Consider the following 22858-nt stretch of genomic DNA (forward strand, 5'->3'; position numbering starts at 1 on the left):
ACCACTATTAAGCCCTGTTGCGGCACACCTGATAATAAAGGTTGACAACAATTGGGTTAAAATATAAACAAGAAGGTTCTGGGTTCAATTCACTGGCAGGACCTTCTTGTCCAGGGTCCTTTTTGTGTGGAGATTTCATGTTTCCCTTGTGTCCACACATTCATTGTTTCATACAAGTGAGAGAAGTACATCTCCAGAATAAATATTTGATTCTATTTCACAGTGACCTGGTTAAGCAGTGATGTAATTGGTGACAGCTGAGCATCCCTTTGCTGTCCCTGCCTTATTTTAAACTCTAGGCATAGGATGACAAAGGGAAACCCACAGGTCACAGACAAGAGCCCATCAGTCCATGGAACATCCATGATTAGACTCACCATCAAACTTCATCCAACACTCTATCTAAAAGCTAGCATAATATGTCATTACCAACATTGAAGTTGAAAAGAACAGTGATGCACTAAGAGTAGATGTGGATGAGGCAAGGCATTACTGAATTGCTTCAACATACGAGTGTTAATCTTCTGCAAAGAGATGTGCTTCTCCAGCTGTCTGCGCAGTTTGACCTCTGCTCCATACTTCCCACATGTGCCATTATCACACAGGATAAAATGAGAGTGGTTGCTGTTGAGCACGGCTAGCTTGCTCATAGGGTTGGACATCGTCTGGTACGCTTTGTTCACCTGAAAAAGTGAACATTATAATACATAAAAAGCAAGTACAGCTTGATATTATGTTACTTTCTGTTACTGAATGCTAGTCAGTAAGAATCTTACATCTCTTCCTAATAGATCCTCCTTGCTCTCCAGGATTCCCCATGGTGCAATTCCAATGGCACAGACCTTTCCTCTGGATTTCGAGCAGTGGTCTTTCAAAGCATCTCCAACATGCCGGATCACCCCTTAAAGGTCAAATTATAATTGACATTTTTGTTGCAGATTTTGTTCATTACTGTGCTAGTTTTCTAAATATGCCCACCTGTGCTGATTCCTGCAGTGAAGATCCACGCTCCTGTTGTTACTGCAGCTTTTATCAGGCCTTTACCAAACACCTGCTTGAGTCTGGGCTGCAAATCAAAGTTCTGAAGGCCTCCATGAACAGATATGAGCAGGGTGGGTAGCTCCAGATGCCATTCTTTCACCATCAGGTGCAACAAGTTTTCTGGTTTAGTGTCATAAGACACTCGGATGTACTATAAGTGAAATATTGGCATACCACAATATTGACATATTTTAATATCAGACATACCAGTAATTTTAGTAATACTGTACAATCAAGGGTATTGGTTGTCATTTACTAGATTATTTTATGTAGCAATATTTAATTAAATTCAAATTTTACTTGTTGAGAGCTATCACTAGAGCAGTTTACTTTTCTCTTTAAATATTTGTACCATGGCCTTGTTGACTAATCCTGCTCCTTGGAACTCGATGGTGCCATATGCATCGGTTGGGAAAGCCTGTGTGTGCTTGAGCACTGTCCACTTCTCTTGACATTCCACCTGCACCAGCAGATTTTCTGTTGGACCTGGTTGGATGGCAGCATGTTGGGTCACCAAATGACCACATGAACACCTGGTACAAAATAAAGACTTACCATTAGCAAATGGGTATAATTTTATATAGGCATAGCTTATATATAACTCCTTGTGATCTAATTTTTAGATGAATTAAAACTTTAATGTAAACAAATTGCTCACTTCTAGTATAGTGACATTTTCTATTGATTAATTAATGTATTCATTTATTCATTGTCTGGGAAAAGACAGAAAATGGACAGGTTGCCAGTCCATCACGGGGCAAACACACACACACACAAACACACATTTGCACACGTTCCAGGTTTTCAATGGGTGCAAGGCACACAGTAACACCCTGAGCCGGGCGCCAGTCCATCGCAGGGCAGACACACATACACACACACACACACACACCCACACACACACACATTCACCTATAGGGCAATTCAGTGTCTCCAATGAACCTGACTGCATGTTTTTGGTCTGTGGGAGGAAACCGGAGCTCCCGGAGGAAACCCATGCAGACACGGGGAAAACATGCAAACTCCGTACAGAAAGGACCCAGGACCTTCTTGCTGTGAGGCGACAGTGCTACTCACCGAGACACCATGCCGCCCTATTAGTAAACTATAAAACAGAAGTTTTATTTGTGTTAAAAGGCCAATTTGGTCTTACTAGCACACTTTATTACATGCTTTGTAGCACACATCCTGGCTATGGGTAGTTAGTGGACCGGTTCATACCCCCTTTACCCTCTTATGTAACGCTCCAAGCAGCTAAATGCTCTATCTGCCCATTAGAAGTTCAAACAGGACAATCTCAATAAAATGAATATGAGGCATATCATATTTATTTTTCTGTTAAGAGAATTTGAGCTTCATTTATTGTTTCTTGGACTTATATACAGTATATACTTTCTATTGTCCTGTGTATAAATCACTAATTTACACTATATTGTCTCAACATTTTTTTATTTAAATTTAGTGCTTTATTTAGACAAAGATGCTTACCGAGTTGGATCCTTGGATGGTTTTATATGAGTGCATTCTCTTTTCTGGAAGGTCCTTTCAATCCATGCTTTTGATCTCTGAAATAAAGCATAAAATAAAAATATCAATGTAGGAATTAATCTGTTGGCATAAATAAATTGTTGAATAATGTTATTATTTTGTATTAAGAAAACAAAGAAGAAATTACTTTTAGTTATTTAAGTTTTGCTGAGCTAGATTCACTAAATCCGTCTAATATAGTAATCCTGACTAAAGTATAATCAGTACAGTACTGCAGGCTGCCTGGTAAAATGTTTGGCAGCACATTAATAGTAGACTATGAATTTCTGTAGGAATAAACACTTAACAGTATTACCTGCTAATTTTCTCTGGGTTAAATGTATTTATTAACAAATACGTACATGAAAATGAACTTACTTGATTAATTACATTATGTACAACACCACATTGTCTAAACAATACTAAGTCTAAAGACCAGTAAAATGCCGTCAGCTTATAAAAGGGAGAAAAGAATCAGCCAAGGCTATGACCACGTGAATTCTGTTTTGCCTAAAACAATTAGTGCCTAGCAAATTAGGTCATTGCCAAGGAAACCCAGTGAAAGAAAAGTAGCATTTTCTAATGGACATGTCAGCTTTTGCAAAGCATGGGTTTGATCTTGCTCTGTTAACCAGATAAAAATAACCTTGCTTTTGCCTGAACACTTCTTGTCAGTTTTGTCCCAATTAAGATGAAAGCTTTTGAAGCCAATCGCTCCAGGAAGTTTATGAAAAAAAAAAAAAAAAAAAAAAAAAAAAAAACTGGACAAGCTGGTGGGGAAAGCGCTGATCATAGACCCATGTTACCAGGTCTTACCTGCTGCAATTTCTTCATATGAAATCCTCATCCTTTAATTAAGGGTAAGCATGAACTAATTTTTCTTTACGTAGGTTAGAAAAGTCAAAATTTACTGTAATGTTTGATTATAGAGTATTAATGAAAAATCTAAGGCTAATCCACCCAATTACATAAATATTAAGTTTTGTCTAATGAGAAAGATATTTAGGTATAAAAATTGTGCTTGTCGTTAGCAGACAAACGATCTATGCATATTTAAATTCAATCCAGAGTTACACAATAACATCCTATAATAATTTTAAAATTTTCTTCAACAGTGAAGGCAAGTGTAGCATTTTATGACTTGCATTGCAATAAACATCAAAAATACAAATTTAACATTCAAGACATTGGTTTCTACGGTTTATCCAACAATTGATGCAATTTAGGTAATTCACTAAATTTACCTTACTGCATCACTTCAGATTAAATCAACACATCCAAGAGTCCTACCTGTGGAACCTATTAGGGTAAATAGGCAGAGAAAGTGATCACGGTTGGCACCCTTCTGCATCAGTGTCACCATTTAAGCTCCTCTAGTGCAGGCATGCTTTCTCTTGGTCTGTCAGTACCCACTGAATCCCGCTGGACATGAAACTTCACCACTTTATGAGGGCCTGTTCATATGATGAGCATGTGAGCAGGCTCTTTGTTCGGGGCAAGTCTCATGATTCCAGTTCAAGGTAATCCTTTTGGGAGTCTCATGACCCCTCTTTCTGTGCCCACAGGGTATTTTTCATCCCTTGCTAGAACAAGGAGAACAGCAAATCTGCTTCGATAGGCTCAACCCCTCCTCCCTTTCTTTAATCTCTCAATTCCTGAGACTACTTTTTTTGCATTTTCATTTTTGCCAGTGTTAAGTTTAGCCAAAGTATTTGATGGGGGTAATTGTGATGAAAGAGTCAATGTAGGAACGGTAAGGATGTAGCTGTAAAACTAAGTAAAGTAGATGTGTACATCAAAGTTAAACTCACTGAATCACTTCAGCTCTTCTCAGCTATTTGACTTCAACCACTATTTGCATAATTGAGAGAACTGAACCCAGAAAGACTTAAGAAAAACATCTTGTTAAGAAAGGACTGGACTCCAGTTGAAGACAAGGTCATTCACTGCTAATTGCAGTTAATCTTTATTTCCATCAGTCATAGTGTGGTGGAACAAAACTGTTCTGGCAGATGGTAGTCAGACAATAGATAAAAACTAAAACTTCTATTAAACAACTATACTAAAAAACAATTAGTTTACAGAAACAAAATTAAAGTTATAAACAAAACTAAAATAATAACAACTGAACAAAACTGAAATAATTAGTCAATTAATTTATGTTTAAGTTCCAATTTATTATGAAAAATACCACTTTTAGAATAAAAATTTACAAAGAATACCAATGAAAAGTGCTTTATACAAGCAGTTGGATATATTCTTTGTGATTTGCCAGTAATAAAAAAACAAGATCAGATGCTTAAAAAAACACTAACTGAATGTGTTGTTTGTTCAAAATCAGCAATGGTTAGTTTAAATCAAAATCAGCAGGCTGTGATGCATAAGTGAAGCGAAAATATTAAACACAGGTGGTCAGCGCCTCATGACAGAGACACCAGGTTTAACCCTGCACCAGTGATATTAAAGTTAATAAACCAAATTGAAGGAGGCTTAACAAAGGCAAAACAGTAATGTGGCCCAAAAGCCATTCTAACAAAAAATAAAAGATACAGGAAAATAAAAGATACATTATTTAACAAAGTAACAAAAGTAAAGAAATATACAAAATGAAACCAAAACATAAGTGACAACCAAAGCAGAACTCGAGAACAGAAAAAACAAGTGGCCGCATTACTGGTGAGAAAACTCCATGAAACTCAAGACAAGCACAAGCACTTAGATTCAGCTCTGCTACCTACTCAGTCCACCAAAAAGTATATTGTAAATACTTAAAACCAGTTTAGTTTCTGAATTTACTAGGCAATTTATTTATATAAGTAAAAGATGGTAACTAAGCTACCATAGTCTTTCTGTTAGATCAAACCAATCTGGGCATTCTCCTCTACCCCTATCAAAACCAAGTTTTTCCACTTGCAGAACTGACAAACGCTGGAGGTTATATATTTACTTTTTGTGTGTAAACTTCAGAGACTGCTGTGCATAACAAATTCAGGGCAACAGCTTAGCTGGAACAGTATCGAAAATGCAATTAAAAAATGCAGTGTTTCTTACATTGACGTTGACTTTGATTGCAGTGCAGACAGAATGAGCCCAAGACGTTAAATGTTTTGTCTGCTCAACTTCATTGTATTTGTTAATATACATTCATTCCTGCATTTTAGGCCTGCAACACTTTCCAAAAAAAGTTGGGACGGGGGCAATTTAGGGTTAGTAATGAGGTTAGAGAACTATATAATTATGTTATTTCAAACAGGTGATTGTAATCATGCTTCATTTGTATACCACACATGCTGCAATTAGGAATTGTGTATGGTCTTATACAGCAACTGTGTATGGCTGTGCAGCATACAGCCAACTTTCATACGTGCATTTAATAAAACCTCTTAACATGGCATATTCAGGATATTTTTTTTTGTGGAGCAAATTTGTCATGCAGACTTTTACTGTAGACTTAAGTAATAGCTAGGGCTACAAAATAGATGATCAGCATGTGGGCTGCACAGGGTTAGCACTGTGGTTAAACTGCTGTTAATTATATCTTAAGAAAACAAAGGGCACTGGTCAGCTTTGGGGTTTAATTAGTGTGACGCACTTACTTCAGCTTACTTCACTTCATTATCCCCAGCAATTAAAATCCAAATCATTTATGAATTAATGCCCTTGTTAGTTTTCTTAGAAAACAGAAAACAACTTTAAGTAGGTAGAATTAATACTGAAGTGTGATTTGATTTTGTTGCTCCAAACTTATTATGAAGTCCTTTTGTCAAACCCGATAACAGTCAGTGCTATTTTATCCCATAAGCCAATAGGAGTTACTTAAAACAAAACATAATTCATTCATGGTTTAGAATAGCATTAAGATTATTGAAAACAAAACTATAATCCTCTTTTATTTATTTTACATTTTTACTGTATAAACAATTATTTTTATTACTCAGCAAATTGATTTGAGGCACTCCCATGAGTTAGAGCAAACTGACTTTCAAAAAATATCAGGTGAGGATCAAGCTTTTAATCACTTTAAATAAAAAGCATACACTATTCCAACTACCTGGTGGATATCTACCAATGATCAATGTCAACTGTAAAGAACTATAAAGTTTGGTACAAGGCTTGAACTAAGGCTGGTCTGGGGTCTTTTTTTCTGTAAGGTAATTTTAAAGATGCAGCATACAATGACACTTTATAGCTGAATGGGATTCTTTTTTATTGCATTTTACGAAATGTCCCAACTTATTTGGAAATATAGACAGTAGTTTATAAAAAAAAGTGTTTTGCTGATTGATGTAGAACAACTTGTCTAACCTACATAGATCCCTGAAGTTTTTTTGTTAGTGGTAATGCAGGGCTAAGAGCGATCCACCATCCAAATAATATCTGATCAGTGGGGGTCCTGTGGTGGTCCCTCTGCATTGATAGATGGGATAGATAGGAGTGTGACTTTAGCTTTAGTCAGTCACTTTTAAAAAGTGCATTGAAACGATGGATTATTTAATGGTCAGTATATGTACAGACAACACAGTGAACACTGTGAACCTAATAAAGCATTACAGCCTATGGCTTGTAGACTGAATAGACTGTTGTGCCTTGAGTATCAATTAAAATCTTCATGCCACATATATTCCGGATTCCTGAAGTCACACTGCAATCATTTAGCATGTGCAGCACAGGGCAACTTTACCCTAACTTGTTTAAATTTGCTAAAATGTGTTTTTCCTAAACAGTCTCTAAAAGGCTCATTGTTTCTGCAACTTTAAATTAGATTAACAATAATCACATGGTTACAACACGCTGCTGTTTAGCCTTAGGATTTTTGGAGTCATGAGATGTATTATGAGAGCTATTTTTTCTGAAGTTAAAAAAAGCTCTACATACAGTGAAAAGTTTGTGTAAAGTGTAAGTAAAAAACTATAGAAAAATGTATTTTGATTGCTTTCTTAACAGGGCATTTAATATATAAAACCAATTTTGTTTTGTTTTTTTATTTAAAAATATATTTTTTGCACTTTTCTCCCAATGTAGTTATTTCCATTTACCCTGGTTGTGGATATACAGTCACTAGCCACTTCTTTTTACCTGCCAGAGGAGAATAATAACACAGAGGTAAATTGGGTACACAGAGACATGCTATGCTCTGTGATTTGCCCACCTCTCATGAAGATGCCAGCCAGCAGAGGTTGCAGTTGCAGCAGAAATGAATAACCCATTTGACTTTCCAACTTCAAAAACAGCCAACTGTTTCTTTTGGATGACTGGCCATGTCTGAAATTTGAATTTGAAAGTTTAATATCTCAGTGGTGATGAGTTTGCGCATTAGACCGGTGTGCCATACAAGCATTTATAATTCATTTTAAATATATAGTAGGATTACGGTTAATTAAGTTTGCTTAAATAAATGATTGTGGGGACTAAAGGTGTTAGACCACTAGTGAAAATGCGGAATGCAAAAGTAGCTCAAATCCAAAACAGTCTGAGAATGTGCCTTAATGGACAGGATAAAACTGTAGAAAATCTGACCTTTTAGACAAATGAACTGACATGGTCAATTTCATGAATGTGCTTTCAGGAGTGCTAAATACTGAGAAAGTTTGAAATGTATGCATTTTTAAAAGATGTAATCTTTTACTCAAATTGTTGTGCTGATGTGATTTCTAATAAAATCAGTTAGGAGCAGCAGCAGCTACATCTCAAATGTTACAGCATGCATTTTTAAACTAATTATTATGAAATAAAAATGTATCTAAAAAGTAGTTCATTACATTGATTCAATAAAATGCATATAATTCAAGACTGAGTCACGCATATGTAAAATTATATACAGTGTATCACAAAAGTGAGTACACCCCTCACATTTCTGCAGATATTTAAGTATATCTTTTCATGGGACAACACTGACAAAATGACACTTTGACACAATGAAAAGTAGTCTGTGTGCAGCTTATATAACAGTGTAAATTTATTCTTCCCTCAAAATAACTCAATATACAGCCATTAATGTCTAAGCCACCGGCAACAAAAGTGAGTACACCCCTAAGAGACTACACCCCTAAATGTCCAAATTGAGCACTGCTTGTCATTTTCCCTCCAAAATGTCATGTGATTTGTTAGTGTTACTAGGTCTCAGGTGTGCATAGGGAGCAGGTGTGTTCAGTTTAGTAGTACAGCTCTCACACTGTCTCATACTGGTCACTGAAAGTTCCAACATGGCACCTCATGGCAAAGAACTCTCTGAGGATCTTAAAAGACGAATTGTTGCGCTACATGAAGATGGCCAAGGCTACAAGAAGATTGCCAACACCCTGAAACTGAGCTGCAGCACAGTGGCCAAGATCATCCAGCGTTTTAAAAGAGCAGGGTCCACTCAGAACAGACCTCGCGTTGGTCGTCCAAAGAAGCTGAGTGCACGTGCTCAGCGTCACATCCAACTGCTGTCTTTGAAAGATAGGTGCAGGAGTGCTGTCAGCATTGCTGCAGAGATTGAAAAGGTAGGGGGTCAGCCTGTCAGTGCTCACACGATACGCCGCACACTACATCAAATTGGTCTGCATGGCTGTCACCCCAGAAGGAAGCCTCTTCTGAAGTCTCTACACAAGAAAGCCCGCAAACAGTTTGCTGAAGACATGTCAACAAAGGACATGGATTACTGGAACCATGTCCTATGGTCTGATGAGACCAAGATTAATTTGTTTGGTTCAGATGGTCTCAAGCATGTGTGGCGGCAATCAGGTGAGGAGTACAAAGATAAGTGTGTCATGCCTACAGTCAAGCATGGTGGTGGGAATGCCATGGTCTGGGGCTGCATGAGTGCAGCAGGTGTTGGGGAGTTACATTTCATTGAGGGACACATGAACTCCAATATGTACTGTGAAATACTGAAGCAGAGCATGATCCCCTCCCTCCGGAAACTGGGTCGCAGGGCAGTGTTCCTGCATGATAATGACCCCAAACACACCTCTAAGACGACCACTGCTTTATTGAAGAGGCTGAGGGTAAAGGTGATGGACTGGCCAAGCATGTCTCCAGACCTAAACCCAATAGAACATCTTTGGGGCATCCTCAAGCGGAAGGTGGAGGAGCGCAAAGTCTCGAATATCCGCCAGCTCAGTGATGTCGTCATGGATGAGTGGAAAAGCATTCCAGTGGCAACCTGTGAAGCTCTGGTAAACTCCATGCCCAGGAGAGTTAAGGCAGTTCTGGGAAATAATGGTGGCCACACAAAATATTGACACTTCAGGAACTTTCACTAAGGGGTGTACTCACTTCTGTTGCCGGTGGTTTAGACATTAATGGCTGTATATTGAGTTATTTTGAGGGAAGAATAAATTTACACTGTTATATAAGCTGCACACAGACTACTTTTCATTGTGTCAAAGTGTCATTTTGTCAGTGTTGTCCCATGAAAAGATATACTTAAATATCTGCAGAAATGTGAGGGGTGTACTCACTTTTGTGATACACTGTATATACTGTATATATATATATATATATATATATATATATATATATATATATATATATACTGTACGTATATACATATTATGGCAAATATATATATTAAATAAGCAGTATATTAAATTAACTCACCAATTACAATTTTATTAGAAAGTCATGGTCTAAGAATGGTATCAAGTGCCAATATGGTTCAATGTTTTAAAATATATTTTAAACTCTGTTGGTTGTTATTTTTGGCATGGTGGTACTGCAGATAGTGTGGATGCCGCGCAGCACTGGGGTCATGTGCACCTGAGTTTTAATCTTCCCATTGTTCACTGCCTGTAGAAAGTTTTGCATGTTGTCTTTGTGTCTGTATATTCTTCTGGTCCAGGTCTTTTCTGTGTGGAGTTTGAATGTGTCCCCGTGTCTGTGTGCGTTTCCTCTGAGAGCTCCGGTTTCCGCCCACAGTCCAAAAACATGCAAGTGAGGAGAATTGGAGATACAAAATTGTCCATGATGTTGTTCGACATTAAAGACTTTAACTGATTAATCTTGTCAATGAGTAGTACATGTTCTGTCATGAATGTAACCAAAGTGTGTAAAACATGATGTTAAAATCCTATTAAATAAGTATATTTTTCCACCTCCAAAAACATTTCAGTGGGTAGATTAGATGACATTTTGGAACTAAAACTTCTAACTAAAATAATACAATTGTAAATAGGATTGTATTAAAAAATAAACATAACAAATTTAAAAAAACAATTGTAACATTTCATGTAAAACGTGAATGTGATCCAAAAATCCGAAATATAACACTAATGTGGATATTAATAAATCCAAAATATGTTTTCTTTAAGTTCAAAAGCTTGCAGCATTTTTTATCCCTAAACATTTTAGGACAAAGACCTGCATGTGCCTGTGTATTTCAAAACCTATAAGTATTTTGTAAACAGTTTGTGTCTGCTAAATGCCAAAAAAATTTAAAATATAAAACTTTGTATGTATGTGCACCTATGAATATGCAATATGGTAAGGTATATTAAAAGGTATAGTTATTAACCATTACCAGTTATTATTGTCGATCACACCAAATATACTGTTGTTCACTTTGGTGTGAGCTTTTTTGAAGACAGTGTTATTGTAGTTCAGCAGGCTTTAGAAAGTGGAAAGCTTAATCTGAGCCAGCTGCTTGTGCTCATACTCAGCCATTACAGAGGATTAGAAGTGGGAATAAAGTAGGGGTGGGGGCTGTACCCATATAAAAGTGAACCAGTGTGGCATTGTCCTTTGATAGAAATTTAACCATACCATGGATAGCCTCGAATTAATCTTAGAGCAGATTTCACTTACATACATTTTACAGTCTACATAGTACATAAGTTTTAAAAAGGGTAACAACTGAAATGTTTGTGTTGGTATTAGGGATGGTTCAGGCATAGATTGATTAATACTTTGTGACAGCACCTAGTTCACCATTTAGTTCTCATTGTTTGACAAATCTACTGTATACACTCAGCGAGCACGTTGTAACTTATTTGGTATGTACATGTACACCTACCACACAAAACTTTGTCTTTTTATTGGTTTAATTAGTTTATGTGTGTACTACTTTAAAGAACATTGTATTATTATATCCTCAGTAACCATTTAACCTGATCAGGGTTGTGGTGGTTAAATTGCCATCAGGAAACACTTTAGATATGGAATAAGTATAGACAAGGCACCAATATAGGGCACAACACACCCACTACTAATTAACACCTTAAGGCATATTCAAGCAGCCAAGAGGGTCTGCATGGTTTTGGGAAATAATAGTAACCCTATAGTACATAAAGAAAACCCACATAGACCACTCCAACAACCCTTGTTTTTCTCACAAGTGTCTGCTCAGCTAGCCAATGCCCAGATCTCCTATTTGTACTGGTCTGAGATCATTACTGAAGATTCTGACATCAACACTAAGGGTATGAATAGAAAGTATTGGCAGCGGAAAACTTACAAACAAAAACTCTTCTGGTGCTCTGTCTAATTACCTCGTGCAGCAGATCACATGCTGAAGACATGCTGCTGCACACACAACAGCAACATTTACATTTTCGTGCCTAGACTACATTCAAATGATACACAGAACCCAGTTAATATGCCTAGTACTGTTCATATTATCTTATGCAAAAGTTTGGATTTCTCTGTTCAAATTCCATGATTTGAAAAAAGAAATAACCTAAATTATGAATAGAATAAAATAATAAGTTGTACATTCAGTGTATTATGTTTTTTTCTCAATATGTTAAATTTAGCAAATGAACTGTCAATAAAATATTAACTACCTTGAAAGTCAGCAAACCTTAATATTTGACCAGTGGTATCCAAACTTTTGCACAGTATGTATCAAGAAAAAAAAAGTCTGGTTCAGTTTACAGTATTAAGGGTAAATAAGTTAAAGATATTAGCACATCCTGTACAAAAAGCAAAGCGCTTAATGTTTATTTGCTGAATTCATGGTGTTTGCACATGCTATATATGATCCCATCATCGTTCATCACTCATGGTGAAATTCACGTGATCGTGGTTCTCACATTGTTCCAATATCTTACGTCTAATTAAACTTTCAAAATGATCAAAGAACATTTATTATGGCACCCAATTGATAAGTCAAACATTTATCAGAAGTTGTTTTCCCTCTTACACTGGCATCTTCTTGCTGAAATAATCATAGCCTTCCCGGGAAAAAACTCACCTATGCCATGTTGCTAATGTACCCCCATACCATGTTAACCGTTGGCTTTTGCACCTTTCACTAATAACAACAGTCTGAATGGTCCTTTTAACCTTTGGCACAGAGAACTTGATGTATGTTTGTCCTGAAAACAAGCTGAGCCACAGCACACATTTACACTGTCTTTCAGACCATCTGAGATGAGGAAACTGTGAGGCATTTCTACATAGAACTGATGTACATCTTTCTCTTTGTTAAGAGTTTCAGGTTGCAACTGTTGATTAAGTGGTGGACTGTGTGAAGTGACAGTGGTACTCCAAGCCCATGTGGCTATATTTATCACAGTAGCATGACAAGGTTATTATACAGTGCCTTCTGAGAGCTCAAACACATTCAACAGTGGTTTCCGGGTCTCTCCAGATTCCCTTAATTTTTTGTCAATATAATGAATAGTAGATGGTTACAGATTAACATATTTGCAATCTTGCATTAAGCATTATTTTTTTTAACTGACTCTCCTGAAATTTGGCACAAAATAGTGAGCCACGACCCTTTATTGCTTGTAAAGACCAATCTTTTGTTGAAGCCTCCTTTTATACCCAATCATGATTCCCTCACCTGTCACGCATTCACCTCCTTATAGTAGAACATGGTAACTTTAATATCATATAAACTTTTCACTCTGATTTTGCCTCTGTCCCAACTGTTTGCAGGCATCAAAATGTTTTTCTATTTACAAAATCTAATGATGTTAATCAGTGAAAACACTGGAAATCTGTTTTTTCTCATTTTTTCAGTTAAACAAGGATTTAAGAGAATAAACAAATCACAGCTTGTTATTTTTACTGCATTTTACACATGTCTGAAGTGGGTTTGTAATTCTGTAATTTAATAGCAAGTTATAATATTCATTTTCTTTGTAATTTTGTTGTGTGAGACCTAATAAATTTCAAACATCATTAAGCAGTATACAGAATATTTAACTGTAGTGTCTATTAAATGGCTAAATATATTAATAATATCAACAGAAATACTACACTGTTCACATTAATGAACGTATGCATATACACCTTGCAAACAACAATAATATGTTTTATATATTTAAAGCCACATGTAAAATTGATGTTCGAAGTTAGGGATACTAGCAGACCAAAGTGACTGCACTAAAAGGATTCACAAAAATGCTTTCAACAAATTAATACTATAAAGTGATGTGAATTAATTATTTATTGAAATTAATTATGTAACTTGCAAAATAGCAAATACAAAGTCTTAAAACATTTAAGCAGATTAAGATTGTTCCTTTTGCCAATGTAAACAAAGCACATATTTCTCAGATTCTTCCATTTAAGCTGTGCACTCTGAAGCTTTGATCAAGCTCTTAGCTCTGCTAGCTCTGACATCTGAGGCTCAATGCCAAATCAACTACAGGTGAACAAGTCAACTATAGCAATAGCAGCAAAATCCTACCTTCTGTGAGCCCGAGCTGGTCCGACGGATAGAAGACTTTTTGAAAGAGCTGTTCATTTTTGCTCCTCTTTTCAATTGTTCATACTTTCACATCCCTCATGGACATACTGTATATTCCATGGACAAACAGAACTATACAGTGCCACTGCATGTGCCAAAATCACAGCATCATCTCTTTACTGCTTTTTCTTACAGCTCAGTGTTACTTAAAATGACATGGTTGACAGTGCTAGGGGATAAAAATCATTTGCTGCCAAGCTAAACCATGGTTCCTCTTCCTAGCACACTATAATCAGGCTTAATGCACCCAGCTCTTGGAAGCTTCTGACTTTAATGGAGTGAGATTTAATAAATGGTTATGGAAGATAAATCTACTTTGGGATGCCATGGCCCCAAAAAGGGGACAGAAAGCATAAACACATGGTGTAAGAGGCGCAGACAGATGGGTTCTAAGGGAATAGAAAGAAAAGCACAACATTTATCTTATGGGTACAGATCAGTTACTGGCTAGATTTTGGGTTTGATAGGGATTACCTTGTGTATGTCATGGCCAGAAATTATAGACTACATTAATGTGTGAATGTACATCTAGTTCACCAGTCAGCAACTGTACATTAAACAGTATATAGACATAGACAAGCTGCTAAAAATAAAGCACTTATTACTTTTTATGAAGCCAGGTTAAATGTATTTACAGCCTGTATTTACAGACTTATTATATAACCAGACAATACATTACCTATTTGTCTGCTTCATTAATTTTTTGTTTGCTTTATTACTGTCTCTCTCTCTTACTCATTTGGCCATTATAGTAACATCTGAAAAATGAATAAAAAAGCATAACGCTACTCCTACTTGGTATGCAGGTATGCAGGGTCAACAACATAGTCCTTTGTAACTAGTGTCTTAGGCTAAGCAAGTCAACAGGTTCAATCACACAGTCATCATGCAGGCATCCAATATTCATAAACACTACAGTAAAATGGGTCACACAAAAATCTTTTAAATGTGTTATTGACAGATTATTCCCTATGCAATAAATCAGACACTTAAGTCTCTGCTGTGCCAGAGCTGCCCTAGTCCATTTTATGTGTTTATATTGTGAGGTAGAATCATTTTTAAGCAAAAGCAGCTTGGTCTACTTAAGCTTATAGGGCTATCAAGTGTTTACAATTTTTCTCAAATGTTTAAACACATTAGCAGTAACATTGGCTCACTTTTTGAAAACTCTAAACACAAACTGAGGGGTTAACTACTTTGTCAAATCTCCACAAATCTTCTGCAAAATGTTCTTTTTTTTCAAGGGGGATTCCTTCCACCAAAACAATACACACAGCTATCATAGGCATCAAATAAACACTGATGTGATAAAATTCCATGAACACTTCCATCAAATGTATTCATTTATGTTTTGGCTTCATGTTACATATTCAAATGGTTGTGGAAATAAGTGTCCTTTTTTAATATTTTGGTAAAGATTTTTGTCCCAAAAAAGTATTTACAGTAATACATGTATATGCAACACAAATGTTACCTATTTTCTGCAGTGTGTAAAATGTGTCATTAAGTGCCTTCTCCATTGACTGGAGCAGTGCCACATGCTCATGGCATCGTACACTTTCCACTTGCTGAAAAGAATTTCTTTATTGGATTTAGAAATGGCAATATGGTAGAAAGGCACTACAAAATCTGGGTTGTTGGTGAACAAGTTGTGGACCTTGAATCAACACCAGCTAAGGGTGAAACATGTATATCGTGTTTTATCTGGTCGCAACTCTAGTCGAGTGAAGGAGCAATGGTTGTGCTTTGACCAAGATGGCAGTACGTTAACACGCAGTGGCCTCTCCGGGTCCAAAAAACTTTTACTTTACTTTATTTTTATGTAGCGCTTTTCAAGAACCCAAAGATGCTTACAACAAGTACATAAAGCATCACAGACAGCAAGAACATTAAGTATCACAGACAACAAGTACATTAAGCATCACAGACAACAAGAACATTAAGCATCACAGAAAACAAGTACATACAAATAGACAATAAGGAGAGTACATACAAGGAGACAATAAGAAAACGACCTGATGGAGTATTGACTGATGGAGTAAACTGTGCTATTTTGTACATTTATCATTAAGTTTGCGTTTTTGTAAATACTGCATTTATAACCGTATGGAAATAACAACCACCACCATGTACTGACCAACACTACACTTGTCTCTAGTCTTGTCTCCCTTAATTACTTTTTAGATTAGAAATGTCTTTTGTAGTTATTGTACTTTTTTTTTTTATTTAGCGTACTGTTTTTATCTGCACTGGAAAGGGAAGGGCAGGACTCTGGCTTCCTCTTTCTGCTGGTTAAATGTATATAGGCAGTTAATATGGAACTGGAAAGAAGTTTCAGCCATGCCCTCCCAAACCTAAATTATTCCATCGTTTCATTTGCACAGGAGTTCTCCCCGTGTCTGTGTGGGTTTCCTCTGGGAGCTCCGATTTCCTCCCACAGTCCAAAGACATGCAAGTGAGGTGAATTGGAGATACAAAATTGTCCATGACTGTGTTTGATATTAAACTTGTGAAGTGATGAGTCTTATGAAACGAGTAACTACCGTTTCTGTCATGAATGTAACCAAAGTGTGTAAAACATGACTAAATGTGCTAAATGATGCCATTTGTGTTCAGACATTTGCAAAACTGTGATTTAGAATGATATTTGAGTGAGAACAAATTGAATTGTTCTTAGAGTTTAGAAGTTTGGAGTCATGTTGATACATGAGCTTAACTTTTCAGAATTGTGTTCATAGTTATATTTTTTATCTGTATAAAATGGGGAAAACTGCAAATTGCACCAAAACCAGCTGACTTTGTTTTTAAACCTAGATTGATGGCATTATACGGTTAAAAGGAACAAGTCTGCCCTCTTTTGGCCATTGTAGTAGCTCCAATAAAAATGCGTGTGGTGATTTCCACAGCGATGTTACCCTACAGTACAATATGATACGTTTCCAGATCCAGGACTAACTGTACCTAAAGTGCCAGTGTCCATTTTAAATTGCTCAAGGTTACCAGTAAAAGTAAGAGGAGTTTGCTGAAGGTCAGGCTGTGACGGCATTCTCTACCAAACGCTGTCTGTGAGCTAATACGCCACAATAACTGTAAACAATAGCTACGACGGCGTTTTGGAGCCTTTGTTTTTTAAAAGTTTGTAATATTTTAAGAATTAAGTGGGAAGATTTCGAGAATGAAGTTAAAATATTTCGAGAACAACGTCATAAAGTTTCAGAAATAAGATCTTATCATACATGCTATAATCAAAGGGTGTGTTAAAGGTGTGTTAAAGGTAGATAGCAACATCGTCGTGTTTCAGTTTTACACTCGATATTTGACTTAATTCTTACAATATCACGACTTTAATCTCAAAAAGTGTTGACTTTATTTTCGATATAAAAAAATTACAACTCTATGTTTGAAGTTTACTATTTACTTTTTAACAAATAAAATGACCTTGGCCTTGACACACTATCATAAACAGCAGTATAGCAACAAAAGGACAATTTTCAATTTAAGTTAAAAACTGTATATATATATATGGGTCATTCTATAATTTGGGGTACATTCCATGTCCAATGATAATAATTATATTTATTCTAACTATTTTCTTTAAAAATGTCATATTTTACCTATTAATGGAAAACATGTTGTAATATCACAAAAACATTATGTGCATCCTATGCTTCATTTAGCTCGAAATTTGTCATGATGTTCCTAAATGAACAGTTTTTGCTGTGTCTGTTTTTTAAGTTGAGGGTGCCTTGGTTTCAAAATAATGAATAAAATCATTAAGGGCAACAACATCTATTTTTTTATTTATTTTAAAAGTTTAAATACCAAAGAAAAATAATATTTTTTAAATTGAGTTTCTCTTTTAAATAATTTAAATATCTTTATTTATTAATGTCCACAAAAGTTCTGTCAACTATGTTACTAACAGAACTCCACTCAGCAACTCAAAAATGGTTTGTTCTAAAACTATGTGACCAGCATTACATGATATCATTTTTCTCTGTGGAGGGTATATTGAACAAACTGTGGTGAATGTCCTCTTATTTTTTAAAATATTTTATCTATAATAGAACATTGTCAATGAGTATATTAATTGACAGTCAACTATGTTACATACATTGTTATGGTTACAATTTTTTTTATAATTTTAATTCAAACGTATGTTCAAATTAGACATTATTCTGTTCAAGAAATGACATGTGGTCAGCCAGGCAAGGTCTACCACTGAAGTTATCGGTCAAAAAAGGGAAATTGTCAACTATGTTACCTGTCAACTAAGTTACCTAGTAGTCTACATCTACTGTCCCTTTAAAATAAAAATTATAATAATTAATGTTTAAGCTTTGCAAATAGTGGATATGTTATACTAAAGAATATATTAACTTGAACCACTGATTGTTTTATTGAGAGAGAACATTGTTTTTGTACTTTTTTGGTGATGTGAAATGTACCCCAAATTATAGAATGACCCATATATATACAGTGTATCACAAAAGTGAGTACACCCCTCACATTTCTGCAGATATTGAAGTATATCTTTTCATGGGACAACACTGACAAAATGACACTTTGACACAATGAAAAGTAGTCTGTGTGCAGCTTATATAACAGTGTAAATTTATTCTTCCCTCAAAATAACTCAATATACAGCCATTAATGTCTAAACCACCGGCAACAAAAGTGAGTACACCCCTTAGTGAAAGTTCCTGAAGTGTCAATATTTTGTGTGGCCACCATTATTTCCCAGAACTGCCTTAACTCTCCTGGGCATGGAGTTTACCAGAGCTTCACAGGTTGCCACTGGAATGCTTTTCCACTCCTCCATGACGACATCACGGAGCTGGCGGATATTCGAGACTTTGCGCTCCTCCACCTTCCGCTTGAGGATGCCCCAAAGATGTTCTATTGGGTTTAGGTCTGGAGACATGCTTGGCCAGTCCATCACCTTTACCCTCAGCCTCTTCAATAAAGCAGTGGTCGTCTTAGAGGTGTGTTTGGGGTCATTATCATGCTGGAACACTGCCCTGCGACCCAGTTTCCGGAGGGAGGGGATCATGCTCTGCTTCAGTATTTCACAGTACATATTGGAGTTCATGTGTCCCTCAATGAAATGTAACTCCCCAACACCTGCTGCACTCATGCAGCCCCAGACCATGGCATTCCCACCACCATGCTTGACTGTAGGCATGACACACTTTTCTTTGTACTCCTCACCTGATTGCCGCCACACATGCCTGAGACCATCTGAACCAAACAAATTAATCTTGGTCTCATCAGACCATAGGACATGGTTCCAGTAATCCATGTCCTTTGTTGACATGTCTTCAGCAAACTGTTTGTGGGCTTTCTTGTGTAGAGACTTCAGAAGAGGCTTCCTTCTGGGGTGACAGCCATGCAGACCAATTTGATGTAGTGTGCGGCGTATGGTCTGAGCACTGACAGGCTGACCCCCCACCTTTTCAATCTCTGCAGCAATGCTGACAGCACTCCTGCGCCTATCTTTCAAAGACAGCAGTTGGATGTGACGCTGAGCACGTGCACTCAGCTTCTTTGGACGACCAACGCGAGGTCTGTTCTGAGTGGACCCTGCTCTTTTAAAACGCTGGATGATCTTGGCCACTGTGCTGCAGCTCAGTTTCAGGGTGTTGGCAATCTTCTTGTAGCCTTGGCCATCTTTATGTAGCGCAACAATTCGTCTTTTAAGATCCTCAGAGAGTTCTTTGCCATGAGGTGCCATGTTGGAACTTTCAGTGACCAGTATGAGAGAATGTGAGAGCTGTACTACTAAATTGAACACACCTGCTCCCTATGCACACCTGAGACCTAGTAACACTAACAAATCACATGACATTTTGGAGGGAAAATGACAAGCAGTGCTCAATTTGGACATTTAGGGGTGTAGTCTCTTAGGGGTGTACTCACTTTTGTTGCCGGTGGTTTAGACATTAATGGCTGTATATTGAGTTATTTTGAGGGAAGAATAAATTTACACTGTTATATAAGCTGCACACAGACTACTTTTCATTGTGTCAAAGTGTCATTTTGTCAGTGTTGTCCCATGAAAAGATATACTTCAATATCTGCAGAAATGTGAGGGGTGTACTCACTTTTGTGATACACTGTATATATATATATATTTATTTATTTATTTATTTATTTACAGCACAGCTTTAATAAAATTGTTTAATCTTTTTAATCTTTTTTAGTTTTCCAGTATTTTAGTTACCAGATGTTCTGCTGTAAGACAAACGTCTTGGCAGTGGCAATGGTCTTCTATGTAAAGTCCGTGCAGAGACCCAAGTGTGGCCCATCAACATCAGGTATTGTAACATCATGTATTGTAACTTTGTAAATAGCTAACAGTGGCTATTTAGCCTGCTAAAGGGCAAAGTGTAAAGTCGGTTTAAATTAAACTTTTATCTGATTTTGCTAAATTAAGTTGACATTAATATCCTGCAGTCGCTGTCTAATAGTTAACATTAGCTAATGTAATGCCAAGTTCACACTACACGACTTTCCAAGTCGTCAGGTCGCTGTACAGTTCACACTACACGACTGGATCTCTTGTAATTGGGAGTCTTTCAAGTCGTTGTGTATTTCACACTACATAACTGATCGGCGATAGGGTGGTTCACACTACACGATCTATCACCAACTGGAATCGCAGGCGAGTCTGTCCGGTCTCCCAAACTACATTTTGTCACGAAAACAAACGTGAGAAGTGACGAGGGGTTTAATGATACCATGTCCAAAAATGCACGTCAACAAGTAGCGAGTGATCAAAATTTGTGCAGTAATATGCAGCATAAAGTCAAGGAGAAAAAATTTATAAATCTGAGTGGATTTGGCTACATGAGCAGCATGGATTGTTCTATAGTGAGTTGGAGGTTAATGGAAAATATTTTTTGCAATGCAGCGGTGTTTTGTAGAGAACGATAAGGTCAGAAATACTGTAAAATTTGTGTGTGTGCCAATGTATTCTGATATAAACTATATTACGCCCCTGTCCCACCTTTTTACAACTCCTCCCCTGTGTTTCCCCTTACACCGTATCTTGCGTTCTCATTGGCTGTCGGCCAACTCAGATCTAGATATTTCACATGCTAGAAATCTCTCTCCTCGAGCCGCTCGGATCGAGTTGTTAAGCAGTTCACACATAGAGATTGAGAGCCGAGTTTCGCCGAGCGAACGCAGAGTTGCTCCCGAGCCAGCAATTCTAGCGCCGACCAGTCGGTGAGTGAAAATCAGGGCAAAAATCATGTAGTGTGAACTAGGCATTAACTGATGTAGGTTTTCCAAGACAATCAGCTTCATGACCATGCTGCTAAGACAACATGAAACTACACTTGTTGGAAAAATGTAATTTAATAAGCTTCAAATTGTTTAATCAGGTTTCACTGGCTGTTAAATATGTAAGGATTTTTAGAGTGGGATTTGTAGGCAGTTGTAGCCTAGCTGTTAAGGTACTGGACTTGTAATTGAAAGGTCACTGGTTCAAGCCTTGCCACTGCCCAGTTGCCACTGTTGGGTCCTTGAGGAAGGCCCTCAACCCTCAATTGCTTAGACAGTGTACTGTCACAATACTGTAAGTTGCTTTGGATAAAAGCGTCTGCTAAGTGCTGAAAATGTAAATGATTCCATCTTGTATTTGTATGCTAACTACATCCAGTGTTTCATCCCCACTTTAAATGTTAATATTATGTTTGCAAATTGCAGCGTGATTTAAAAGGCAGCTAAATAAATGTCACCACAAGAACTGCCATTTTGGAGCAGAAAAGTGCCCTTCACACTCTGTGGGGCATATCATATGTTTTTTAGAAAGAGGTAGAAAGGGGTATGGCTACTAATCACCTAAACTCATTAATTAGGAGGGGTGTCTACATACTTTTGGCCATATGTCATGCTTAAATCACTACATACATTTTCTCAGTCATATTGAGCCCTGGCTAGTAGCAAAAGTAACATTTTTATTGAGCTTCAATAAAAACTGCAGTACATGTCTATGATATAATCCAAAGCTAATACATAGACTAGAAATGTTTACATTTATCCTGGACAGCAGAATAACTTCCAACAAAATTCCAAGATGTTTAAATAATATTAATGTTTATTATTATTTAAACAGTTATTTATTCTATCATAGAATATTCTGAGTGTACCATTTACATGTTTACATCATCTATGTCTATGCACAGTACTTGAAAAAATGAAACCAAATCTCACCTGTGTTGTAAAATGCAAAACCTCTTAGAGAATGCAGACCCTCTTTTTCCAATTGCAGTCCGAAATGAAAGGCAGCTCAAGTAAAGACAAATGCATGGCCCCATAGTCTTAGGAACAGATCGAGTGTAATATCTCATAGTAAGCAGACACAAATGAGATTTAGGACATGCAGATGGCTTGCCCCATAAATACTGGAGAGATGAGTAGATGGGCACAGTTTTCAGTCTTTGCTGTGTTTAATAAGTACATTATATAGGAATAACCTAACCAGCAGCAAATTAAAACAAAAGTTTTCTCATAAAGGTTACTTTAAATGTCAGAAAGTATTTCTTAGTTAATTCATCATATAAGTCATATTGTGTTCTTGTGTTGTAAGAATGACTCACA

At 36.8% G+C, this 22858-nt stretch overlaps 1 protein-coding gene across 1 annotated transcript in view; it reads right to left on the minus strand.

Moving 5' to 3' along the window:
• Positions 1-14248, minus strand: part of LOC134318872 (transient receptor potential cation channel subfamily M member 1-like) — a 31493-nt gene extending 17245 nt beyond the window's left edge. Inside the window, exons 1-6 of the mRNA XM_062999857.1 lie at positions 14192-14248; positions 2530-2606; positions 1394-1574; positions 979-1192; positions 777-901; positions 512-683 (exon numbers count right to left, since the gene is read on the minus strand). Coding sequence (XP_062855927.1) covers positions 512-683; positions 777-901; positions 979-1192; positions 1394-1574; positions 2530-2606; positions 14192-14248 — 826 coding nt within the window. The remainder of the gene's footprint in view (positions 1-511; positions 684-776; positions 902-978; positions 1193-1393; positions 1575-2529; positions 2607-14191) is intronic.
• Between the last annotated feature and the right edge of the window lie 8610 nt (positions 14249-22858).

This window comes from Trichomycterus rosablanca, chromosome 1, assembly GCF_030014385.1.
Source record: "Trichomycterus rosablanca isolate fTriRos1 chromosome 1, fTriRos1.hap1, whole genome shotgun sequence".
Lineage (NCBI taxonomy): Eukaryota > Metazoa > Chordata > Actinopteri > Siluriformes > Trichomycteridae > Trichomycterus > Trichomycterus rosablanca.